We start from the raw sequence: 22886 nt of genomic DNA, 5'->3' as shown, positions 1-22886 counted from the left end.
CTGCTTTTTTGAAACAAGAGCATCCAGACTGCCGGCTGCTCTGTCGACAAAAGAAGGCCCCCGGAAGTGCTTCTGGCAGGGCACGGGGGAGGTCTTTATTTCCAGGTGTTGCTGCCTGCCCTTTGCAGAGACGCGTGCTTGAAGGGATCCCCCTGGGCAGCCGTTGCTCTGCTCCTGCTTCTGGCTTGCCTACCTCCTAGAGGGAATGCAAAGCTGCTGCAGTGCTGGCTCTGGTTGCCTGGCTTCCTCGAACACCACAGTAGTTTATTTTCTGGGTTTTTTCTGACTTTCACTGGTTTTGGCCATGGACCCTGAGCTGCCCCTGGGCAGGCGCTGACCCCACTCTGCCATACTGCAGCTTCTGCTGCATCTGCATGACTCTGTCACGAATCTCCTGCCCCCTATGGACCCGGACTGCACTGAGGAGACCCTCCTCCGGGATCCAGGAGCTCTGTCTTTGCCCCTAAACTTTTTTGGGAACAGGCTGATTTGGAGGCACGAGACGAGTTTGGACTGGTGGGACTGGCTCGTCATACAGCTCTGGGATGACTACCACTGGCTCCGCAACTTCCGGATGTGGAAGTCCACATTCCTGGAGCTGTGTGCCTGGCTCGCCCTTGCTCTGGAACACCAGGACACCCACCTGCGGCCCGCCATCCCCCTGCAGAAGCGGGTCGCAATCGCCCTGTGGAAGCTGGCCATCCCCGACAGCTACCACTCCGTAGGACACCAGTTTGGCGTGGGGAAGTCTACCGTCTTGATGGAGGTAAGTCACTTTCAGGGGACAGGCCCTGCTGAGTGGGGAGGTTGAGAAAGGGGGACTGCCAGGCAAGGGCAAGAGTGGGGGATGGAGGGGCACTTGGACAGCCCTTGGTGGGGAAAGAACAGGTTAGGAACTATTTAAAAAAGCTAAATGTACATAAATTCATGGGTCTGGACTTAATACATCCGAGAGTACTGAGGGAGTTGGGTCTGTTTAGTCTGCAGAAGAGAAGAGTGAGGGAGGATTTGATAGCAGCCTTCAACTTCCTGAAGGGAGGCTTCAAACAAGCTGGAGAAAGGCTGTTCACAGTAGTGATGGATGACAGAATGAGCAAGAATGGTCTCAGGTTGTGGTGGGAGAGGTCCAGGTTGAATATTAGGAAAAACTATTTCACTAGGAGGGTGGGGAAGCACTGGAATGGGTTCCCTAGGGAAGTAGTGGAGTCTCCATCCCTAGAGGTGTTTAAGTTTCGTCTTGACAAAGCCCTGGCTGGGTTGATTTAGTTGGGATTGGTCCTGCCTTGGGCAGGGGGACGGACTTGAAGGCCTTCTGAGGTGACTTTCAGCTCTGGTTCCATGATTCCTCGGCCCCCCCTGCACTGATATGGGGGAGGAGGGCATCCTGACAAGGGAAGGGGAGGGCTGTGGGGCGGGGGGAAGGTTCTCCTCCCAAGTGCTTAGGTAACCTTTCTAACTCCCTGGTTTCTGTCTTTCTATTTGTCTCGTGCTGCAGGTGGTGAGGGCCATCAATGTGGAGCTGCTGAAGTGGCTCCTCCGTCTCAGGGACCTGGACAACATCATGGCCGGGTTTGCCGCCCTTGGCTTCCCAAACTATGGCAGAGCCCTCGATGGGGGGCACATAGCAATCCGCGCACCGCCCCATTGAGCAGCCCAGTTTATAAACAGGAAGGGCTACAATTCCATGGTGCTGCAGGCCCTGGTCGACCACCGGGGACACTTTACAGACATTTGGGTTGGGTGGCCGATGCGGGGACATGATGCCGCATATTCAGGAACTCCTACCTGTACAGCAGGTTGCCGGCAGGAACGTTTTTCCCCCAGCGACACCTCGCGCTCGGACGTGCAGATGCCGGTGTACATAGTGGCCGACGCGGCCCACCCCCTGATGCCGTGGCTCATGAAGCCCTACACTGGCCACCTGGATGTGAGCAAGGAGCTTTTCAACACGCATCTTAGCCAGGCTCGCATCCAGGTGGAATGCGCCTTCGGCCGGCTGAAAGGAAAGTTCCGTTGCCTCCTCACAAGCTTGGAGATGGGCAAATGCAACATCCCGGAGGTGGTGGCTACATGTTGCGCCCTCCATAACCTGTTGGAGAAGAAAGGGGAGGCCTTCCTGCTGGAGTGGGGGACAGGTCCTGATGGCGAGGAGAGGCCATTTCAGCAGCCCTGAACGGCTGCCATCTGCCAGGTTGGTGTTCAAATCCGAGAGGCCCTGAGGGAGAGATTCTCAGAAGGAGCCCACTGACTCTCCCCGGGGCCTCCCCCATGGGGGGTTTGGCCTGGCCCACTCCTACCTTTCTCTCCACAACCCTCACTCTCTTCCCATTAAGAAGACTTATAAGACCCACTTTTCTTTGTAAACAGAAATTTGCTTTATTAGAAACACTAGCAGTAAAGAAAATGTGTGAACTGTTCAAGAAAACTTTCTCTTTTTACTGTTCACCTGTTTATCCACAAAGTAAATCTGTCAGTCAAAAAGACTTTGTAACTTAACTGAAATGTCCTTTAACTGGGGTGGTAGGGGACTGAAAACCTGGAGGGGGAGGGGGCTCAAGAGGGCTGCTGCTTCCCTGATCACAGGGTCCTGCCACCTTCCTACATCCTGGCATTGCCACGGCCTTGGGATTGGGTGTAGCGAGAGCCAGGCCTGGCCTGGGCAGGACGGGGGGGGGGGGGGGGGGGGAGCACAGCAGGAGGGGTTTGGTCAGGGGGAAGAGGGGGCTGGAGGAACGGGGGTGGGGGAGCTGGAGGAGCGGTGCCTGTCACAGGGGCAGGCAAGGTGAAGAGCTCCCACATTGTGGTACAGATGTCAGTGCACTGCTGGACCAGCTCGTCCAGCAACCTGGTGCACCACTTGGCCTCTGCCTGCATCCTCTGCTGGAGGGTCCTGTTGACGTCCTGTAGGGCCACTATATGCTCCCTTAGCAGGTCTGTGTAGACCTGCCAGTGCCTGCAGGTGCCACGGGTCTGGGATGGTGGTGGGGCGGGTGTGGTGCTCCCCTACTGGGGAGAGGGTCCAGTTGGGAGGAAAAGAGAAGGAGACAATCAATGTCTGTGTGTACCGCTGCTGTCCCTGAGGGCACGGCGTGGCTGTCGGGCTGTCCTTTGGACAGGAGACTCAGGGGCTGTGTCTAGACTGGCCAGTTTTTCTGGAAAATCAGCCGCTTTTCCGGAAAAACTTGCCAGCTGTCTACACTGGCCACTTAAATTTCTGCAGAAGCACTGACTTCCTACTGTAAGAAATCAGTGCTTCTTGCAGAAATACTGTGCTGCTCCCGTTCGGGCAAAAGTCCCTTTTGCACAAAAGGGCCAGTGTAGACAGCTCAGATTTGTTTTCCACAAAAAAGACGATCGGGGCTCTTTTGCGGAAAAGCGCGTCTAGATTGGCAGGATGCTTTTCCGCAGAAGCACTTTTTGCGGAAAAGCATCCGTGCCAATCTAGACACTCTGTTCCGAGAATGCTTTTAACGGAAAAGTTTTCCGTTAAAAGCATTTCTGGAAAATCATGCCAGTCTAGACGCAGCCAGGGTGTTGCGCATGATACTGCGTGTGAGTTGGGCAGAGGCCTGAGTCTCCCAGGGGCCCCACAGTGGCAATGGGACTAGCTGGCCCACCACCCTGCCAACCAACCTGTGTGTGGTGACCCTGCAAAGCACTCACCTGGGGTCTGGGTCCCTGCTGCCTCCTCTTCCTCCTCCTCCTGGTGCAGCTCTCCTGCCTGGTCTTCCTCCCTCAGGAGGGGTCCGTTCACAATGTGGTGTGGTAACCGAGACTCCACCACACACAGTGGAGTCTGGGCTTCCCCACCGCCCAGGATCTGCTCCAAGTCCTGGTAGTAAGGGCAGGTCTCGGGGCTGCCCCGGAGCAGGAGCTCAGCTCCTTTACCTTGGCCCTGACTTGTGCCATGGTGGGGGGAGGGGTGATGCCCATTGGTGGCCAGTCCCTGGGCCAGGTGCTCGTAGATGTCCTCATTCCTACGGCGTGTCTGCAGGGCTTCTTCCTGGGATCTGAGCTCCAGGAGGCTTTGGATTTCTAGCCCTGACCAGGCTGGTACCTGCCTTTTGGTGCCCCTGGGTGGGTCCTTGTCTCTGTCCTGAGACGGGCCGGGGGGGCCTTGAGGCTGGGACATGGCTGGCACGGGTGCTCGGGCTAGCTGCCAGACAGCAAGGCCTGCCTGGGTGCCTGTGCCTTTAGGAGGCTGCAGCCAGGAACCACAGATGTGCTGTACATGTAACGGCTAGACTGTCCACCAGGGCTTCTTCCTGGAGCCCTTTTTTGTTGACAGAACTGGCTCCCTGCATCCACACACACCGTTTTGTCAACCGATCTGTCGACAAAGGCATTCTTCCTTGTAAAAGGGGGTGTGTCTAGACTACAGGGTTTTGTGGACAGCGGTAAACCTCATTTTGTGAGGAATAACACCATTTTTCGAAAGTACTCTTTCAAAAAAAGGCGCTATGGCCTGCAATCTGTGCTTTTTCGAAAGAGCATCTAGACTCTTTCGAAAAAGCAGCTTGCTTTGTTGACAATACTGATCGTAGTCTAGACACTTTTTTTTCTACAGCGGCTGTCTCGACAGTATCTGTAGACTAAGCCTCTGTCGAAAAAGGCGTGCAGTCTAAATGTAGCCAGGAGGTTTATTGCTGTCAACAAAACTGCCGCGTTCTGTTGACTTACTGTTGACAGAATGCTGTGGTAATGTAGATGCACTGGCCACTTTTGTCGACAAAACCCTGTAGTCTAGACACACCAGCACAAAGATTCTCTGTGTGACAACTCACAATGCAAGATGTTCGCAGAGTCTTATAGCAAAATGCGCCAAACAGCACCCACCCAGTAACTACTGCATTCTCTTTATTTCTTATGCAATGCCATAGGTGTGCATGCTGCCTAACAGATTCCTTTCATGTCGGCTGTGTCTACATTGGCGTCCCTTTCCGGAACAGGGATGTTAATGAGACACTTTGGAACTGCAAATCCGCGGGAGATTTAAATATCCCCCGTGGCATTTGCATTTACATGGCTGCCGCTTTTTTTCTGGGTTGGGGATAAGCCGGAGAAAAGCACCAGTCTAGACATGATTCTCCGGGGTGGGGTTCTCTAAGCCCGATATCCCTGGTTAACTCTTCCAGGCCCAGTGTAGGGTTGGTACACCCCATTAAAGTAACATTGTATTATTTCTATGCACAGTGTTTGTATTTACCTTTTGTGGCCCTATCCTGTGGCACTTCATGACATTTTTAAAAAAGTACCTGACACTTGGCTCAATCTGGTTCACAGCAAAGACCAAACATTAGCTCCTTCCAAAACTGGCCCTTCATCGTTGTCGTCTCAAGAGGGGCAGTTTGACAATGTCCAGAGAGGAATGACCCCATCAATGGTAGGGAAATCACCCTAATCTTCCAGGTACAGAATTTAATAGAGGGGTCCCAAGAATCCCCTCCAGAACATCACTGTCAGGGGCAAATTGGCCATTGCTTGATGAACCTGTGTTACTGGAGGAGGTTTCATTTCTCACAACAGGCAGTAGGTCTTGGGCCTCTAGTGCCCAGTTTAAATGAACATCGGTGACTCACCACCAGATTTCAGGTGGAGTAACCTGCAGAAGCACCAGATATTGCTGCAAGGAATTAGTCTGCACTGTCTCTCCTCATTACTGCCATTGAGTACTGCTAGGTCTAGCCATGAATCGGTCACGGGATGACTAGGGGGGCATGGACAAACGGGAAAGAGTGGAAAAGCACAGAGAAGCTCAAAGTGAACAACAACCACAATGATGCGTCCACGCTGCTGAGGAAATGGGGCTCAAAGCTCGGTTCACACCAAGTTTACTTGAAGGTCACTTTGCAATATGGTAACTTGCGGCTTTGCTGTCCATTTACATAAAGCCACCTCGCCTCACAAGGGAGGAGGGGAGAAAAGGAGTTTTGTTTAGAACCATTAGTGTTCCCCTCCCCCACAACCCCATTAGCAGGCCTTATTAAACCAACACAGACAAAAAGCAAAGATGTCCTTGTTAATGGAGGGCCTCTGATAATTACTCTGCTCTGCTGCTTCTTTGCGGGTCTGAAAGGCCTTTGAATAATGTTTCCCTTGCCGTGGTTGCAGACAATGCCCCAGCAGACTGCTTTAAGCAGTGCCAATCCCATTAGCAGGAGAATGACACACTTTCTGGATGTGTGTGCACAGCTATGTGTGTGTGTGTGTGTTTGCACTGGTAATGGCAAGCTTACAGCGTGAACTAGTCTAAGTATGCCCACTGCGTGCTCTTGTTCCTTGCCCTCCCAGATGTGAAAAAGCAAAGCAGGGAAAGGCTCCGATGAAATTCCATTTCAGAAACAGTCTTCCCCTGTAAGCAGGAGAAAGATGCTGCCTGTTGCAGTTGCACAGGGATAGGAAAGTCTGCTTCTCCAAAGGGGAAATGGAAAGAGTTGGTCTGAACACCAGGATGACGTGTGGCTAGGTAGGGTGGTCCTCCAGCTTTTACTCCCTCTTACTGGCTCTGTCTCATCCTGCTTACATCTTGGTGGAAATAGGTGAATAGTGAATTATTCAAGTGAACAGTGTTACTAAGGTGCACCTGAGGTCAGAATCAGGCCCATTTTTCTCTCTGCCCCTCCCCCTGTACAGTATGTATTTTAGAATCAAGAAGGAATTGATTTTTAAAGTGCCCATCATCCTTGTAGTGTCTGGTAATGTATGAAGCACAAGACACATGAAAATGCCTGCCCTGTTCTGATGTATTTATCTCTTTGCTATTCCCATTGACTATGAAGCTAATTAATGTGTTAAATAGATGGCAGCATCTGAAACTTGGAAGAGTTGAGATAACTCTACCCTGTGCATTCTCTTTGATCTTTCTTTCTGTGTAATGAGTGAAAGTAATGTACAGCAGGGCTTTTTCCAGTGTTTAATTTAATCATCTGATGATACTCATTTTCACAAACATGAACTTACTGTCAATTATCAGGCAGGTTTCATCTTGTGCTTACTGTACCAGTTAATCGCCTTTCCATGAGGTAACACCTTACATGTGAGGAATCAGTAATTACAATGTGTGAAATAAAGGCTCATTCTTTGGAGGAAAGAGGAAAAGAAGGAGGATTGGATCCTCAGCAAGTGTTGACTGTTCCCAGAGTGGGGAGAACAGGACTCAAACCCAACCCCCTGAAGTCTCCCATCCATCTAGATTCTAGCCCCTTAGCACAACTCTTCAATATGAGTGATCAGCTAATATAGCTACTAATCTACTCTGGCTGAGGCTCTGGGCTAAGGTTTCTGAGGTTGTTACCCAGTTCAGCAGAGAAAAGTTCAGATTCTGATAAAAAGAACCAATTTCTAAAATGAAGAGAAAATACTAGTGGGAGACTATCAGATTATGGAGGCTAGGAGGACTCGATACTCGAGGCTATCAGTCAGACAAATGACCTGAAAGACCCCTATTTTTTAGATTACAAAGTCAGACAGATTTTCCCTCTTGTCTCTTTCACTGTGTGTGAAAGCTCTAGAGTCTTCTACAGTATCTTAAAAAATTAGAGATATTGTTTCTGTACATGTATAGTAGGTATATGGAATGATACTTTTACTTGAAGTATATCGATTAGCCACTATATCTCTGTCCTATACACAGTTTCAGACAGGACATGGATCTTGTCAAACAATGGGGACAAAGTTGGAACTCAAGCTGTTTGGAAACTCATTTAATGGTGTCTATAATTGTAGCTGTTTCTTTAATAAATACAATCTGTTTAAGAAAATCTGTATTTTCATGACAGGAGGAAAGGACTGAACTTAAATATCAATTTTTTTAAATCAGGAATTTAGATGCTTGAATGAATCAAAGAAATACCAGCAGTAGATCAGCAACAAACTCTCTATTGTTAATGTTCCATCAGAGAAAGACTTGAGAGCTTCTTCACACCACAATTTTAAGGTGGCCTGTTAAGGTGGACTATTCATGCTTTCTAAAAGCATGAGGAATATCAATACCATAGGTAACAATTAACTAAATGTGAAAGAAAACAAGCTGTCTGATCTCAGAAATAGCCAATTGTTTTTCAGCTGAGTCAAATGGATTCCTTCTATGGCTCACAGGTATAATATCACAGTTAGAAATAGGAAGGAATGTCATTCCTCTGCAGGAAATGGTGGGTTTCTACTCAGACCTAAAGTAAAAGCATGGGCCTGAATTATTCCCTTAGTAGAAGGGGAATTACAACTTACCTGTTCAGCAAAGAACATCAGCCGTTTTTGTGCCCCCATACCTTGGAACCTGAGTGCAAGAACAGGCATCTGTAGCTGCTGGAAAAGTGGCTTGGCGGAAGCTAAGGACGGGGTCATGATCCTTCACCAGCTCTGTAGGGAACTCCAATGGATGCTAATACAGTGTGGCAGCTCCTACACTCTGCATCTTTGGGTCTTGCACCTCCTGGCAGATTTGCTTGCCTCAGAGGCTCATAGCAGCCCACAATTTTGGAACCACATGTAGGGCTTTAGTTTGCTATTTGTTGAGCTCTTTTCATCATCAACCAACATATGGTAAAACAGAAAATAACTCCACGGCCCTTTTTCCCCAAGTGGAAAATGGGGAGGTGGGTGTTGGGGGGAACCCAGGCCCACCCTCTACTCCAGGTTCCAGCCCAGGGCCCTGTAATAGTAGCTGCCGATATGAGTCCCCGACACATATTACAAGACAGCTCCAAGACCCTCTGTCTGGTACATCCTTCTAGTGTTCAGTTGTTGTCTCCTTCCCTCCAACTTTGGGGTGCCCTCCTCCATCCTCTCAGCTATGCCATTGCCCCAACTGTAGGCAAAGCTTCTTTTATAGCCAGTCTGAACTGGGTTTCTTAATTATCCCCAGGTATCCTAAGTAGCCTAAGCTGGCCTGACTCTGCAGGCCTGCTCAATTAGCCCCAGGTCTTCCACTGCCCCTGCTGGGTCTAAACCAGACTCTCTGTTACTCTGGGAACAGAGATCTCCTCAGTCTGAGGTTTATAGATCTCCTCTCCACTACTTTTTTATAGCCTTCTGCTCTGATCCTGTCATAATGGCTACAAATTTTGGGGGTGTACGACACTTTGGTTATAGTCCTTCCAGATTCATAGAAACAAAGCTCTATATGAGTTCCTTTGTTTTTAAAGGCAAGGCCAGTGGCAGATCTGAGCTACTACTGGTCCTTACCCAACATGGCCTCAAAAGTCTCTTACTATTTTCCCTTCGCTACTTCTTGTACTATACTACATCTACACTGCATCTGGGAGCACTGCATCTGGGACGTAAGTTTATTTTGCTGGAGCAGGTAGGCTAACAGTAGCAGTGCAGCAGAGCGCTGTTCAGGCTAGCTACCGAAGCCTGCTGTCCAGATACCCTGTGCATGCACTCAGGGGGCTAGCTTAAGCTGCTGTCTGCTCTATCCTCAGCTACACTGCTATTTATAGTGTGCTTGCTTGATCAGGACTAACAAATATGTCTGCTTGGGCTAGGAAGCATGCTCCCAGCTATGGTGTAGACATACCCTAACTTTGCTAAAACCCACAACTTCCATTCTAAACTAAGGTCTTCTTGGGATCACAAGAGGAGGCTTGCTTTCCTCACTGCAGTTTGAAAGGACGCTAAGATCTATGGATGAGAAATGCTATATAAGCAGGATTCAACATGGTATGTTAGTGGAAGTGTAACTTTAAACATATGAGTGGCCCATTAAAGTTAATAGCTGAAACAGAGCCTAGAAAAACAACATATTTAGTAGCAGCAGTAGTAGTATTTTCACATAGTCCTCTGTTTTCCACTTGGGACTGAGAGTTGCCCTGCTGGCTCCCTGAGTTTTGCTCACTTGGGTGTGTCTACACAGAAAAGTTATTTTGGAATAACAGCTGTTATTCCAAAATAACTATGTGAGTGTCTACACAGCAATTCTGTTATTTTGAAATTACTTTGAAATAACAGCTGGCTTATTCTGACTTCTGGAAGCCTCATTCTATGAAGAATAATGCCTAGTCTGAAATAGCTATTTTGAAATAAGTTGTGTGTAGATGCTCTGCTTCTGCTATTTTGAAGCTTTGACCTCTGGCTCCAAGGGCAGGTACCTTATCTACTCTGCCACTGGAGGAGCCACCCAACCTCCCTACCTTCACTGCCCACCTTATCTGTCCCAGGGCCATTCTAAGTGATTCCTCCTGGGGCTCTAAATTGAGATAGCATGTCTAATTAGGGAAGCCTGCCTCGGACTCATTTTGAGGCTTCCCTGCAGTGTAGACGTGCCATTTCGAAATAAGCTATTTTGGAATAACTATTCCGGAATAGCTTATTCCAAAATAACTGTGCAGTGTCGACATAGCCTTTATGTCCAAGCAGAGTTCTAGAAGTTCTGGGACAATTCACACATCTTAGCTAGAAGCATTATCAAGTCTCAGTTGCTCAGACACCTCTCCTTCATGTTGAATATCCAAATGAAACTTTACAGTCAACATTCACTGGTATCTTTGCGAAGAGCAAACAGTAATCTTCTTACTATATATTTTAGAAATCTCTGCCTGTCTGTGAATTCATTTATTCAAGTTCTCCTTATGCAGCTTCCTCTTACCATAACTTAGAGCAAGGTAAGGGGTTGGTTGTGCCAAGACAATGGGAAGTGCCTGGAATTCAATTCAAGGGATGGCTACCCCTTCCTACTCCTCCATGTCGGAACTAACGATACGGACAAGAATGACCTTGAGCAGGTCACTGCAGATTATATAGCACTGGAAAGAAGAATCAAGGAGTTCGAGGCACAAGAGGTGTTCTTGTCCAGCCTCCGTGTTGAAGGAAAAGGTCCAGGTAGGGATCGTTGAATCTTGGAAGTAAATGTGTGGTTGCCCAGGTGGTGTCAGAGAGAGAGGGCTTTGGTTTCTTTGACGATGGGATGCTGTTCCAGGAACAGGGATTGCTAGGAAGAGATGGGATCCACTAACGAAGAGATGGAAGCACATCTTCGAGGGCAGGCTCACAAACCTAGTGAGGAGGGCTTTAAACTAGGTCCATTGGGGGATGGTGATGTAAGTCCTGAGGTAAGTGGGGAAGTGGGATACTGGGAAGAAATACAAGGAGGAATGAGCAAAAAGAAGTGAACCCACACAAGGAAACAATCAGAGGGCACTAATCAGCACCATGACTTGTCCAGCACTCACTGACGTATGTTGTAAGGAGTCTAAAGAGTTGCAGGAAGCAGGGGAGAGCCCCCAGGGCAGAAAGTACAAGCAGCAGTATCTGTAGCTTGAAGATCTATGACTTGGCCTCAGCCAGGAGGGTCTAGGTGTGCTACACATACCCACTAGCTGTGGGCAAGTTCTGGTTTGCCATTACAGGGTTTTTCTTGCACACTCCCTGACAGAGCATTTTATTTAGTAACACGGGGCAGTTTGATCACAGGGTCCTACAATACACCATCTGGGACAGGTATTGATGGAGACTGTTACTGGGGGAGGTCTAAGAAGTTTGGAAACCACCGATCAATGACGCTTACCTGTACAAAGGACGGCCGGGCCACGCAGGGGAGAGGCATTAACATCCAGTCCGGGCCGCTCTCCCCAGGCAAGCTTGGGTGAACAGCCCTGGCTAAGGGAGCCCTTTCCCTCTGCAGACTTGGCCCTGCCTCATGGTAGCTTTGCCCAGGTGACCCGCTACCTCCCACGCCCCGTGCTTGGGACAGGATTGGGCCCAGGCAACGAGAAAGCCAGAGCCAGGGACACGCCTCACTCACCAGAAAAGCAGAAGCCCAGGATCACACTCTGCCTGGTGCGGGCCTGGCCTGCCAGGATGCTGCAGTGCCTGGGGCCAGGGCCATGCCAGGCTCCAACCCATGGAGTGGTGACAGCCCCATTCTCTAGCCCCACCTCACCCCGCCACGGGTGGGGAGGGCAGCAGAGGCCATGTGGAGCTACCAGGGCTGGCTGCAATGGGCAGGGAGGGCAGCATCTGCAGTGTCCCCCTGGCCCCAGCAGGCAGAGGGAAGCGAATGTCCCACCCTGTCCCACCCTGTCCCACCACTGAAGCTGGAATGGGTGCCCCAGGCATTGGTGGGGGGAGCCTGGCCAGGTGCCATTCCCTGCCCCATCCAGCTGCGGAGAGGGGGACCAGCGGCAGGGTAGGCAGGGAGCCAGGCTGGGTGCCACAGTGCGGTGAGCTGGTGAACTGGTGGCAGTGAGGTACCTGGCAGTGGTAGCAGTAGCCTGGGGAGGTGGCAGCGAGGCCCCTCCATGCCAGGCGTGGATTTCGGATCCCTGGGCGGGGGCGTGGAGCCATTGTGTCTCAATGCCTGGGCTGAGTCAGAGCAGCGGCCACACACCACGTGGCTCCGACCCAGGCAGCCAGAGCAGCTGCCACCTGCCATGTGGTCCACATGGGCCACAGTTTCAGCCCTGATTGGGGTCTGAGAAGGGTTGAGGCCTCCGATTGGTGGCACCGGCTGTGAGCTGAGGCCAGAGGTGAACAATTTGGGGTACAAGAGGGGGCTCCATGCCAGAGGGTGGAGCCAAGGGGCTCAGAGTGTGAGAAGGGAACAGGCTCAGTTCTGGGGTGGAGCACGCAAGGAGGGATTTAGGGCTCACAGCTGGGGTTGGGGTGTGGGAGGGAGCTCCGTGTAGCACTTGCTTCAGAGGGTGCCCTGGAAGCAGCAACTTCTCCCTCAGTTCTGAGGCATAGGATTGGGCAGGCAGCTCTGTGCGGTGTGGGCTGCCACCACTCGCAGGTGCCACTCCCAGTGACTATGGTCAAGTTCCCTCTAAGCTCATTGGAGCAGGCTCTGCAACTGCGTAATGAGGCTTGGCCAGAAGTTCAGGGCTGCTGCGCATGGACCTGGCTGAGGGTCTCAAGACCTGCTGCTCTGTCCTCAGCAGGGAGCTGCTGCTGTTGCTGAGGGAGAAGAACCCCTCCTCTAGCCAGGCAGTTCAGTGCATGGTAGCCCTGAGCCTCCGGCTAGGCAGGGCTCATTAAACAGCTGCATGTCTGTGCTGCCCTGCAGCTTGGAAAGATCCTGGGCTGTGGTTCCCAGGCAATTGGAGCTGTAGAGCCAGAACAGAATGGGGGCAGTGTGTGGAGTCCCCCATCTATTCCTCTGCCTAGGAGCCAAAGGGACATATTGCCACTTCCGGGAGATTTGTGGACACAGGCAGGGAGCCTGACAGCACCACCAACTAAATTTTTAATTGCCTCGTCAGCAGTGCTGACCGGAGTCACCAAGGTGCCTTTTTGACCAGGCATTCTAGTTGAAAAGTGGACACTTGACAATTGTAACAGAGCCTTAACTGAGAGGGCAGCTTTAAGGACTCTATGGGCAGCATTAGACCATGAAAGAGTTTGCTGACATTGACAATCAGCAAACATGGGCCCAATAGCTTCCAGTGGCCGCAGTTCACTGTTCCAGCCAACTGGAGCTGTGGAAAGTTCTGTACATTGCAAAGACAAGCTAGCTATCCCTTCCTACAGCTCCCATTGTCTGGGAAATGCAACTAGGAGCTGCAAGGGGCTGTGCCTGCAGACAATCAATGTCAGCAAAATGTCTCATGACTCATCAGATGATTACCCCGACAGGCCAAAGTTTATCAATCCCACCTTAGCACAGCCTTCAGCTGCTAAGAATCTGCTAGCCGCACTCAGGATTTTTATCACAAATTTCATATTCAATTAAAAAAAAAACCACATCTGGAGTCAAATGGCCATGTGAGAACCTCAGCTTTTAAATGTTTTTAAAAGAAATTTCTAGCCCTCTTGATCACAAAGAGTTTCAAAAGGTAATTCCTCTACCCCACAAAGCTCAAAACCAGAAGACAAATTAAAAGATCCTCAGATTTTTTTCAACTCAGAGTTTTGATGCCAATGTCATGATTTTTGAACCCTTCGCACTGGCAAAGCCACTGATTTACATATTATAGGCTGAGCTGCTAGTGATGTGTATAGCTAAGGTTGTCTGAGACTTCCTATTATAAGATCCCATTTTCAGTTGCTTATAACGTTAAAGCTTATAACGTTATAACCATCAACCATATGAAGAAACTTGCACAGATACAGATTAGCCGCTTGGAATGGAAATCCATCAACCATATGAAGAAACTTGCACAGATACAGAATTTCTATCACTTATAACGTTAACTGATTTGTATAACTTTATTATTTTTATTTGCCTTCTGGTAGCACCTCAGAGCCTGGGTTTATACTCCTGATTGGTGGTTTTTTTTTTTAGGGTTGGGTAGGAGGAGGTGGGGATCATTCTGGTTTAAGATGTGACAACACAAGGGTCACCAGAAGATATTTAGAGGCACTTCCTGTCCATTTTCTTTTTCTCCCTTTATTTTAAGTAGTGGATTTAGTACCTGTAAGAAGCTTTTGCTTCCCATCCTCGGGCATGGATTCAGACCTGACAGGGCAGAGACAGTGGCCTTAAAAATTTCCCCATGACGTTAACTTGCCTTAACCTTGATCTAGAGGGACCACATCTAGATGGGACTGGGTAGTCGAGTATCCATTACATTCCTGACTTGGCTACTGAGCCTAGGGATGTTAGAGCACCTAATTCCCATAACATCTCTATGGGATTTAAGTGCTCTGGTCTTCCACCTTGTTTGTTACAAGTTCCCACGTCTCTGAGCTAGTTTATTAACCTTTGCCCCTTGTGACTTTTTAAACATTATATTTACAGAAATTGTCCAAGCCCACAATAGCAGAACACAGCAAAGAAAAACACCACCTGTGTCCACAGCGCCAGAGACCTTTGTATGTGCCCAGGCTTTTACAATTTGGTAAATACTTAGTCATGTCATTCTTGCTGAGGCAATTCCAGAGATGCTTCGTGGGCTGTGATGGCTCATTGTGCTCTGTTGTGAGCATGAATGTGATCATCGCCTTTGTTCTCAGTTGTGACCGCAGGAAAAGGCTACAGAAGTACAGAGCAGGTGAGAACAGGATTTGATCATGACACCAGCTAATGCAGTGGAAAAGCCTATTTGACCTTGCCTGTACTGAGTGCTCCGTCTCTGTCAGTGTCACATCAGCGAAGAATACTTCTTCACAACAGTCTTTTAACACTGCAACCTTCTGTGAGGCAGAGAAGCCAGAGGTGGTTGTATTTCAGTAGTGGGCGAAGTGGTCTTTCTAGTTCACAATGGCATTGAGAGATTTATGGTCTGGTTTTCAAAGATGCTGAACAAACACCACTCTCATTAATTGGAAAGCAGTTGTTTGTGCTATCACCTCAGAAAATACAGCTATTAATTGTCGGTAAAGTGCTTTGAGATCCTGAGTTGGGAGAAACTAAAGCTCAAAACTCAGTGAAAGTAGGAATAAGAAATCCTCTGGAAAAGGGTTTATTTTCCGGAGAATAACGTCTAGACTGGCGCTTTTCTCTGGCTTTTCCCCAAGCCGGAAAAAAGCGGCAGCCATGTTAATGCAAATGCCGTGGGGGATATTTAAATCCCCCGCAGATTTGCCTATTCCAATGTGCTATATTAGCATCCCTTTTCCGGAAGGGATGCCAGTGTAGACGTAGCCCTGCTGTGTAGACAGCACTAAAAGCCGAATTAAATTCTTTCCACTTAAGCCATGCAGTTGACATAGCTGAAGTTGCGTAACTTAATTTGACTTTAGCCTCGCTGGGTAGACTTAGCTTGAGACCTAACATTCAGATCAACATAGCTGCGTCACTCGCTGGTGTGAAAAATCCACACCCTCTCAGGGCTTGTCTCCACTGCCACTTTACTGCACTGTAACTTTCTCGGGGGTGTGAAAAAATACCTCCTCCCTGAGCTCAGCAAGTTACAACGCTGTAAAATACCAGTGTAAACAGGCTTGCAGTGCTGGGAGCCATGCTCCTCAGGGAAGTGGTTTACCTCGAGCTCTGCTGTGACCACACTTTATGGCAGCGCTTTAAACTTAGAAGTGTAGACACAGCCTCAGTGATGTAGTTATAGCAACTTAACATCCTGTTAAGAATGAATATTTCTGTCCCTCATCCTGAGCTATTTCCTGCCCCACCAGGGTCCATACCACGGGTGTTCCCAAATTAGAGACATTCAAAGTGTAGAGGTTACAGTATATTTTGTTCAGAGCTACAAACATTTCAGCGGTCTGAACAACCTTACTGTTGCTTGCTAAGGAAGGTGTTATTCCAAAGTGATAAAATGCCTTCTTTTGGCATAGACTGCAGCTACACTGGCATAGACATAGGTACAAAGCTATTCTGGTTTTGTCCCTGTAGTGTAGGCATGGAATTGCATCTGACGCAAGAAAAGCAAAATATTATTAGCTAGAATCTAAAGGACTTTATCCTAGTCACTAGGCTTTTAGGGTAGACTAGATTGGAGGCCTGACCAATCATCCAACATTAACTCTGCCCTACTCATGCTCCAGTGTTTCAATAAAAGAAAAAATGGTGTCCAAGGAGATTCTTTTTGTACTGTTTATTTAGATTTAGCTTTACATACGAGGAACTGGTATTCTGAAATTATGTCACAAATAATCCCCACCCAGGTACACTGTTAACATACAAGTCAACTCGCAGAGCTTAAAGGGTAACATGATTACCACCTTTGCTGATCATAAATTAAAATATTGACTCAATGGTTGCATATAATTAAAAAAAATCCTTATCAAATGTAACAAACAGAACAAGTGTGTCACATAAAAGTTAGCAGATGACCGGCCATGAACAAGGCCATAAAACTTACAACTGGTAAAAAGCCAGTTCTTACCTACTGTGGGTAAATTTGGAGCTCATGGAGGAGGGAATGGGTTCAAGCTAATGCGAACTGCAGGAGCTTCCCCACACTGGCTTTTCTTAGATCTTTTCTACCCAAGAAAGTTGCTTTGGTTTAACTTAAATTGGGTTTTGAATATGATTTAGTTGAACTAGCACAGAGAACCCTGTGTAAATACTCTCAGTTCATGCTATAAATGTCTTAATTTGGTTTAGGTTTGGTTTACGTAAGGACTAATTGACATAAGCCAGGTTTACATTGGTAGGAGAAGCTCCACAGTCTTTTCCAACACTGTCACTAGAATTGGTCTGGAATCATACCTTTTGTTAAGCCGCATAAATCTGTGTTTGGACAAGCCACAAAGCTAAAATGAACCAAGCCCTTCCCTAATACGCATTGGTTCTGGCAGTGATGACTTCAGCTTTCTAGTTTGAGGTTTCTCTTGAGATTCCTGATTAGGCCAGAATCTTTGGTGGATCTGTGATGTAGATGAGAGGGATTGAGAGGAGACCAGCACGTTAAGTCAATGTGTGATCTTAGGTATGTGACAGCCCCTGCACTCAGCTACAGGGACAAGAATGTTATTCCTGCTAGTAGTTTAGATGCTGGGCTTAAAAGGACACACTCAGAGCCCAGAATTTTCTCCAAGCTGGCACACCCAAGGTAGGCATACCTAACTGCGCATTTGCCAGGACTTACACAGTTTAGCCACATTTCTAGGAGAACATCAATCAACCCTCAGTAGGCTTGTCTTCAGTAAATTAAGTCGTGCTGGAACATGGCCTTGAGGAGCTGTGCTAACAAACAGCACTACATGCAATCTGGCAGCATAGGCAGAGGCTGTCACGTTTTACATTGTGTCAGCTAGTCTTGGGCTAGCCCATGGTTCCAGTGGACCAACTAGCACAATGGTAAACATGCTCTGTCCTAGCCTGCTCTACAAAGAGGGTTTTGTTAACATGACTCCTCAAACTTCTGTTCCAACACCATCTAATTTCCTCATGACGAAAAGCCTACTCAGGGAATTCTGATCACAGGAGATGCCTCAAGCAGCAGTGAGATACCTCCCCATACAAAACATCCCCATCCAAAGTTACAAAACGTCATTGGTACAGTTCTTGGTAAAGTGGGTGCCGACATGAGCTGCGGTTGACAGCTCTAGTCCAAAGTGTTTTTTAATTGTGACAGTGAATTTCTGACCGGGATCCTTCACTTTTGGAAATTAAGGCACCAAATTAAGTGAAAAGTTTTCATGGAGCTTGGTGTACAAAGAGCTTGTATATCCAATCTGTCCTGGGGGACATGGCAGGAAGGAGATTTAGTTGAGATCTACATGTTAATCAAAGAGCAGCTTCTATCTGGAACTATAACAAAGGAATGAAGACACTAAGATACAGTCCTGTAAGAGTTTTCTCCCTCCTACTGGGGAGAAAATTGAAAAGCAAATTATGCAGAAGGAACCATCACACTCCACAGGTTCGATTGCTATACAATGGGCTATGAAGCTGGAAGTGTAGCTAGAGAGCCCGGGAAGACAGAGCAAGAGAGCTTAGAGCTGGGCAGCAGAGCACATGAACAAAGACTGCAATGATTATTCAATTAAATCCCTTCTGTAGGGACCAACAACCAGCTGTGATCTGGTCCATGACTGTCCCAAAGACGCTCTGTTCTATAGGGAGGGAGCAAGTAAAGGCTATTAGGTGTCCCATTTAATTTGAATCAGGCTTCCCATTTTTTTAACTTGCAAGACATCAATACATTGCCGTGTACTCAGCTACCGATATGAAACAGTAAGAGAAGACTTGCCACCAGCAGCTCCCTCAACAGCCGCCCTTGAAGGGGTGATCAAGGCTGGAGTTTTTTTCAAAAGAGCTTTAGCTCAAATATTGCAGAAGCCAACCCAACTACAAGCTCTTAGCATAAGAAAAACCAAGGCTATACCAGTACCAGTATGCCCCAGTCTGGACGCTGTGTCACATGAAGGCAACAGAGCAGGAAGGCCTAGAAGTGCGTTAAAGGGAAAGTGTTGCACATTGGGACCAAAGATCTCCATCAACATCTGGTGAAATCTAGCCATTGAGAAATCCCTTATTTTGCATGTGTGACAACAGCCCAAAACACCTGAGACCATAGGAGCAAGACTGTTAACAGACACCTGGTAAAACCAAAACAGCTGCCTGTAAAAATGCGCTTTGCAGCAGAAATTAGGATGCTGACTGATTCAAGTACACAAGACCAGTACAATGTTGAAAATTTTGTTCAAGTGGTTGACAACATAAAAAAGCAGCAGTTTTCATTTTCCAGCTATGTTTTTACTCCAGTTGGGAGAGAAAGAGAAATAACTCCATACATTTTCCACACTGTATTAAGTTAAAAACAGCTTCAGCCTAACTAATTCAAGGTATTCTAAGTAGTCATAAGGATCAGGCTATAACTGTTTGAGTAGAGACCTATGCTAGACCTATAGTGATTATTAGCTCTGTACAAGGTTAAATCAGTAGTAACTGGCTATTGCATCAAGCACATCTTCTACACCTCCTCTCCTCACACGTCCATAGCAGAGAAAGCATTTTGTTTGTGTGGCAGAGAAGTCAGGGCATTTTTACTCCTGATTCACAATGAAAAGCGACTGCACAAATTCACTTCCTTCCAAGCACCTGAGTAGGAAAAGAACAGAAGCACAAATAAAGGAGTTACACTCACGGGAGAAAGAGATTTTCTTATCAGGAAAAACTCCCATGTCCTTTTCCAGTTGATGGTCCAAAAAAAGGAGCAGGTGCAAGTCCCATCTGCGTGTAAGAAGTCTAGGCAGCCAAGCAAAATGGGCAAAGAATGGTTCTCCTGAATGAATGGAACAGTTATGTTGTTATGGCAGAGGCTATAGCAGGCAAAACACCGCCTCTAAAACAAAGACAGTGGCATTGGGAGATATTCCTGGAGCATCATCACAGATCATTCCCCATGTAGTCATGGGATTCTTGCAGGGAAACCGCCCCCTTTCAATGGAAGTCGGTGAATACTTAGCAGTGGAACAGATTTGGGTTTTTACCAACAGAATTTTCAAGTTATGCATCTGTCTTGCTGAAAGTTACTATGGAGCTGATTCTGCTCCTGTAATCAGCACAAGCAGGACTAGGTGCTTCATGCTACTAAGGCACAGTGACCCTTATGGGAGGCCACAACAGATGGTGCAGTTCCCTATGCATGCTGATGTGGATCTGGGTTTACCTCCCGACAGAGAAAGGAGCAAAATTTCCCCTGAGAAGAAAGCTTCTTCCCCGCTACGATCATTCCACGATGTGAAGGTAGCTGTAGCTTGAGAACCTTCGGCATGGCCAGGAGCTCTTAATGTGATGTGATAGTGTAATTTGTCATTGGGGTGATGGCAGCAGCGCCAGAGCCACTCTTTACATCACATAATATTCTGTTTTGCTGCCAATCTTAGTTAAGCCCAATTCTGCTCTCAGTTACACTCATGTAAACCCAGAATAATTCCAGTGATGTTAATGGGGTTACTCCAGAATTTGGCCCAAAGTATCCAGAAAAGCACTGGTGCATTTTGGATGTTACACACATCAAATAAGTTCCTATATGAACTCTGAAAAGCTGCGCTCACACAATGTGTGCAAATGTGCTCTAAAGCCCAGCAGCAAAACATCCCTGTGTGTTCAAATGTGGCACGGGTGGGAACTGCAACTGGCATTTTTTTTGCATGACCTGCCATTATGTCTGAAATCAGTTCAAAATTGCACCAGCCAAGTCTGGTTCCCTTCTGGGCTGGTGGCTCTGTCTCATGCTGGTCTAATGGACACACACAGAAAACACACGGTGAGGCTGTATTATGTAGCCAATGGGACTCCATTTCCTGTTGGCATGGCTGCAATTCCAGAATATCTCCCTTCTTGGGGTGACCAGGCAGGACTGCCCTGGAGCATGTTTCTAGGAACCATATTGCAAAGCAAAGCATTTCGCGAATAGTCCAGTGAGCTGGGGAAGGGGTTGTGCAGAGAAAATATTCATCTTAATGATAAGAGTAGATGGCTCATTTTCAGAGAGTAAGTACATTAAACAGGGTATGCTTCCCTTGGCCAGAAGCAATTCACTACAAGGTCAGGCAACCAGATAGCATAATCTTCATTAAAATGAAAACCAGCCAAAAAACAACACAGTGATCCGGACTGCAGATGAGAAAGGTACTTGGCCCTCTGACTAATTTGGAAGCATAGTTATATCCTCCTACCCGTGAACCTCAGGTTTTGTAAATGAAAAAAATCTTTATTCATTATAATAAGTTCCTATATAAGTTCATACAGGTTATTTCCCCACCTCCCAAAGACTGGAAAGGACAAACACTGGTATTTGAACAGAAGAGAGGACGCATTTTTAACCTACCAACAGCTTCCTATACGTATAATACCTCCCTTCTCTTTTATTTATAATACCTCACAATTAATACGTTGTTCTGATGCTCCCTTACATACAATGGCGACAATACGAGGTTTCTAGGCTAGGCTCAGAGGGCACTCTAGCTACAGGGGTGTGTGGCAGCTACCTAGCACAGCAGATTTCTGGGCAGCTGCCTCTCTGTCATGACTTCAGTGATGGTGTGACCCTGTGGGCCACAGGGCCCCGCCACCCTTCCATCATGATGCAGGGGCAGCTGGACCAAACCTGAGTGGCAAACATGAGTGTATGAGGGGGAAGCAGAGGTTGGTGGCCTGCCTTTCAGCAAACCTGCTTGAGAGGAACAATAAATAAATAACGCGAGTCTGTGAACTTTTCTCCTGACATTGTACTTGCTTTCTATATACACGAGAACACCGTATATAACGTATATACCTCTGTAGAGATCACAGGAAAACTTAAGATACTTAATGTAGTCAAGTGAAGACGATCTCAAAGACTCACTGGTGGTGAAAGACATCATCAGTGGTGACATACACATTTTCCCCAATCAATTCCTTTACACACTCTTTTTGCACAGCAAACAGGACTTACGGTGTTTCGTGCTTCCCCATCTTCCACGTACGCGGGGCAGAACTCACTTCTGAGCATTGTCCTTCCCCCTGGTAGGTTCCTACTGAAGCACCAAAGTCTCTCTGAACCTGCATGATGCATGTTTACCATGCCTATGAATAAAACATTGTTCATTAATAGATGGTGATTTAAAAAACAAAACAATCTGGTGGTTTAAAATGGCTGTGACTGTGACTATCACAGGGATTTGAACTAATAACCCATGACAGTAACAGCAAGCAGAAGGTATGATGATCCAAGGACAGGCCGACAATGGCAAGGCCTCTCCTGACAAAAATAGCAATTAGTCCTCTGTTGATTATATAAGATTCTGCCAGGATGCCTATAAATACATGCACATACTAAAGGGATTCTCCTGATTGTTACATTTGAAAACATCCTGAATAAAATCCAACCTGAAAAGCTCTTTTTTCTTAGAGTGAAGAGAAAAAAAGCCCAAAGACATTAGAAAAATGATCCATGTCTCTGTCAGGTGGGCATGGCACCTACCCGTGCTACCTTCTTGGCTCTTGAAAAGCACTTCACCAGAGCCTCAGCCAAGACTAATCAAAATAATAGACATAAATAAGCAGACTGTTTCTGACAGAACAACAACAAAAATAACAGCACTGTGGTCATGGCAGGAAATCTCTCCTCCTTGAGGAAAATCTTCTCCTGAGGTGGAAAACAAAAGGTGGAGAGCTTGAGTGTGCCTGGAAACATTCCAAGCAAGCCACATTTGCATGAGATCTTGTGGTTCAACTTCTCTGCAAAATGCAATCTAGCTGCTGACATTCTAAAGCCATCCAGGCTGCATGGCCTTTTTGACCAGTGCTAAGCAATACTTGGGATGAAAGTTAGGCATAGCCTTTGCAATCAGGTTACTGCCTGACTAGCACGAGAGCCTGCTTGAACTAGTGACTGCAGAAGATCTCTTGATGTCAGCCAGTGCCTACGGGAAGTCATGTGTTCTGATAGGATAGCTCAAACATGGTGCAAGACTCTTCCAGGCTCTCATCCATATTCAGTCTCCTCCAGAAGGACTTCTGCTTCTTCTGCAGCTCCTTGCGCACACACCTGGGGCAAGGTACAGACTTCACTTTGCACTCAGAGTGGAAGACAGCACCACAGATTTCGCACCTG

General features: G+C 47.5%; 1 protein-coding gene across 9 annotated transcripts in view; it reads right to left on the bottom strand.

Annotated features, from left to right (window-relative positions):
• The window catches only part of PLEKHM3 (pleckstrin homology domain containing M3), a 173681-nt gene that overhangs the window by 19985 nt on the left and 130810 nt on the right, over window positions 1-22886 (bottom strand). For 6 of the 9 annotated variants that reach the window (XM_025187732.3, XM_025187731.3, XM_025187733.3 and 3 more), the window contains one exon: window positions 12031-22883. The exons of 1 other annotated variant lie outside the window; for it this stretch is intronic. In XM_025187732.3, the coding sequence (XP_025043517.2) occupies window positions 22706-22883 (178 nt within the window). In that variant the 3' untranslated portion in view covers window positions 12031-22705. Of the gene's footprint in view, window positions 1-12025; window positions 22884-22886 lie in introns of those variants that run through there. 2 more of the 9 variants (XR_012905414.2, XM_075934377.2) reach the window with 2 other exon arrangements.

The sequence above is a fragment of the Pelodiscus sinensis genome, chromosome 7, assembly GCF_052426305.1.
Source record: "Pelodiscus sinensis isolate ZL-2025 chromosome 7, ASM5242630v1, whole genome shotgun sequence".
Lineage (NCBI taxonomy): Eukaryota > Metazoa > Chordata > Testudines > Trionychidae > Pelodiscus > Pelodiscus sinensis.
Note: the sequence above shows the minus strand (reverse complement) of the source record. Positions and strands in the feature narration are given on the sequence as shown.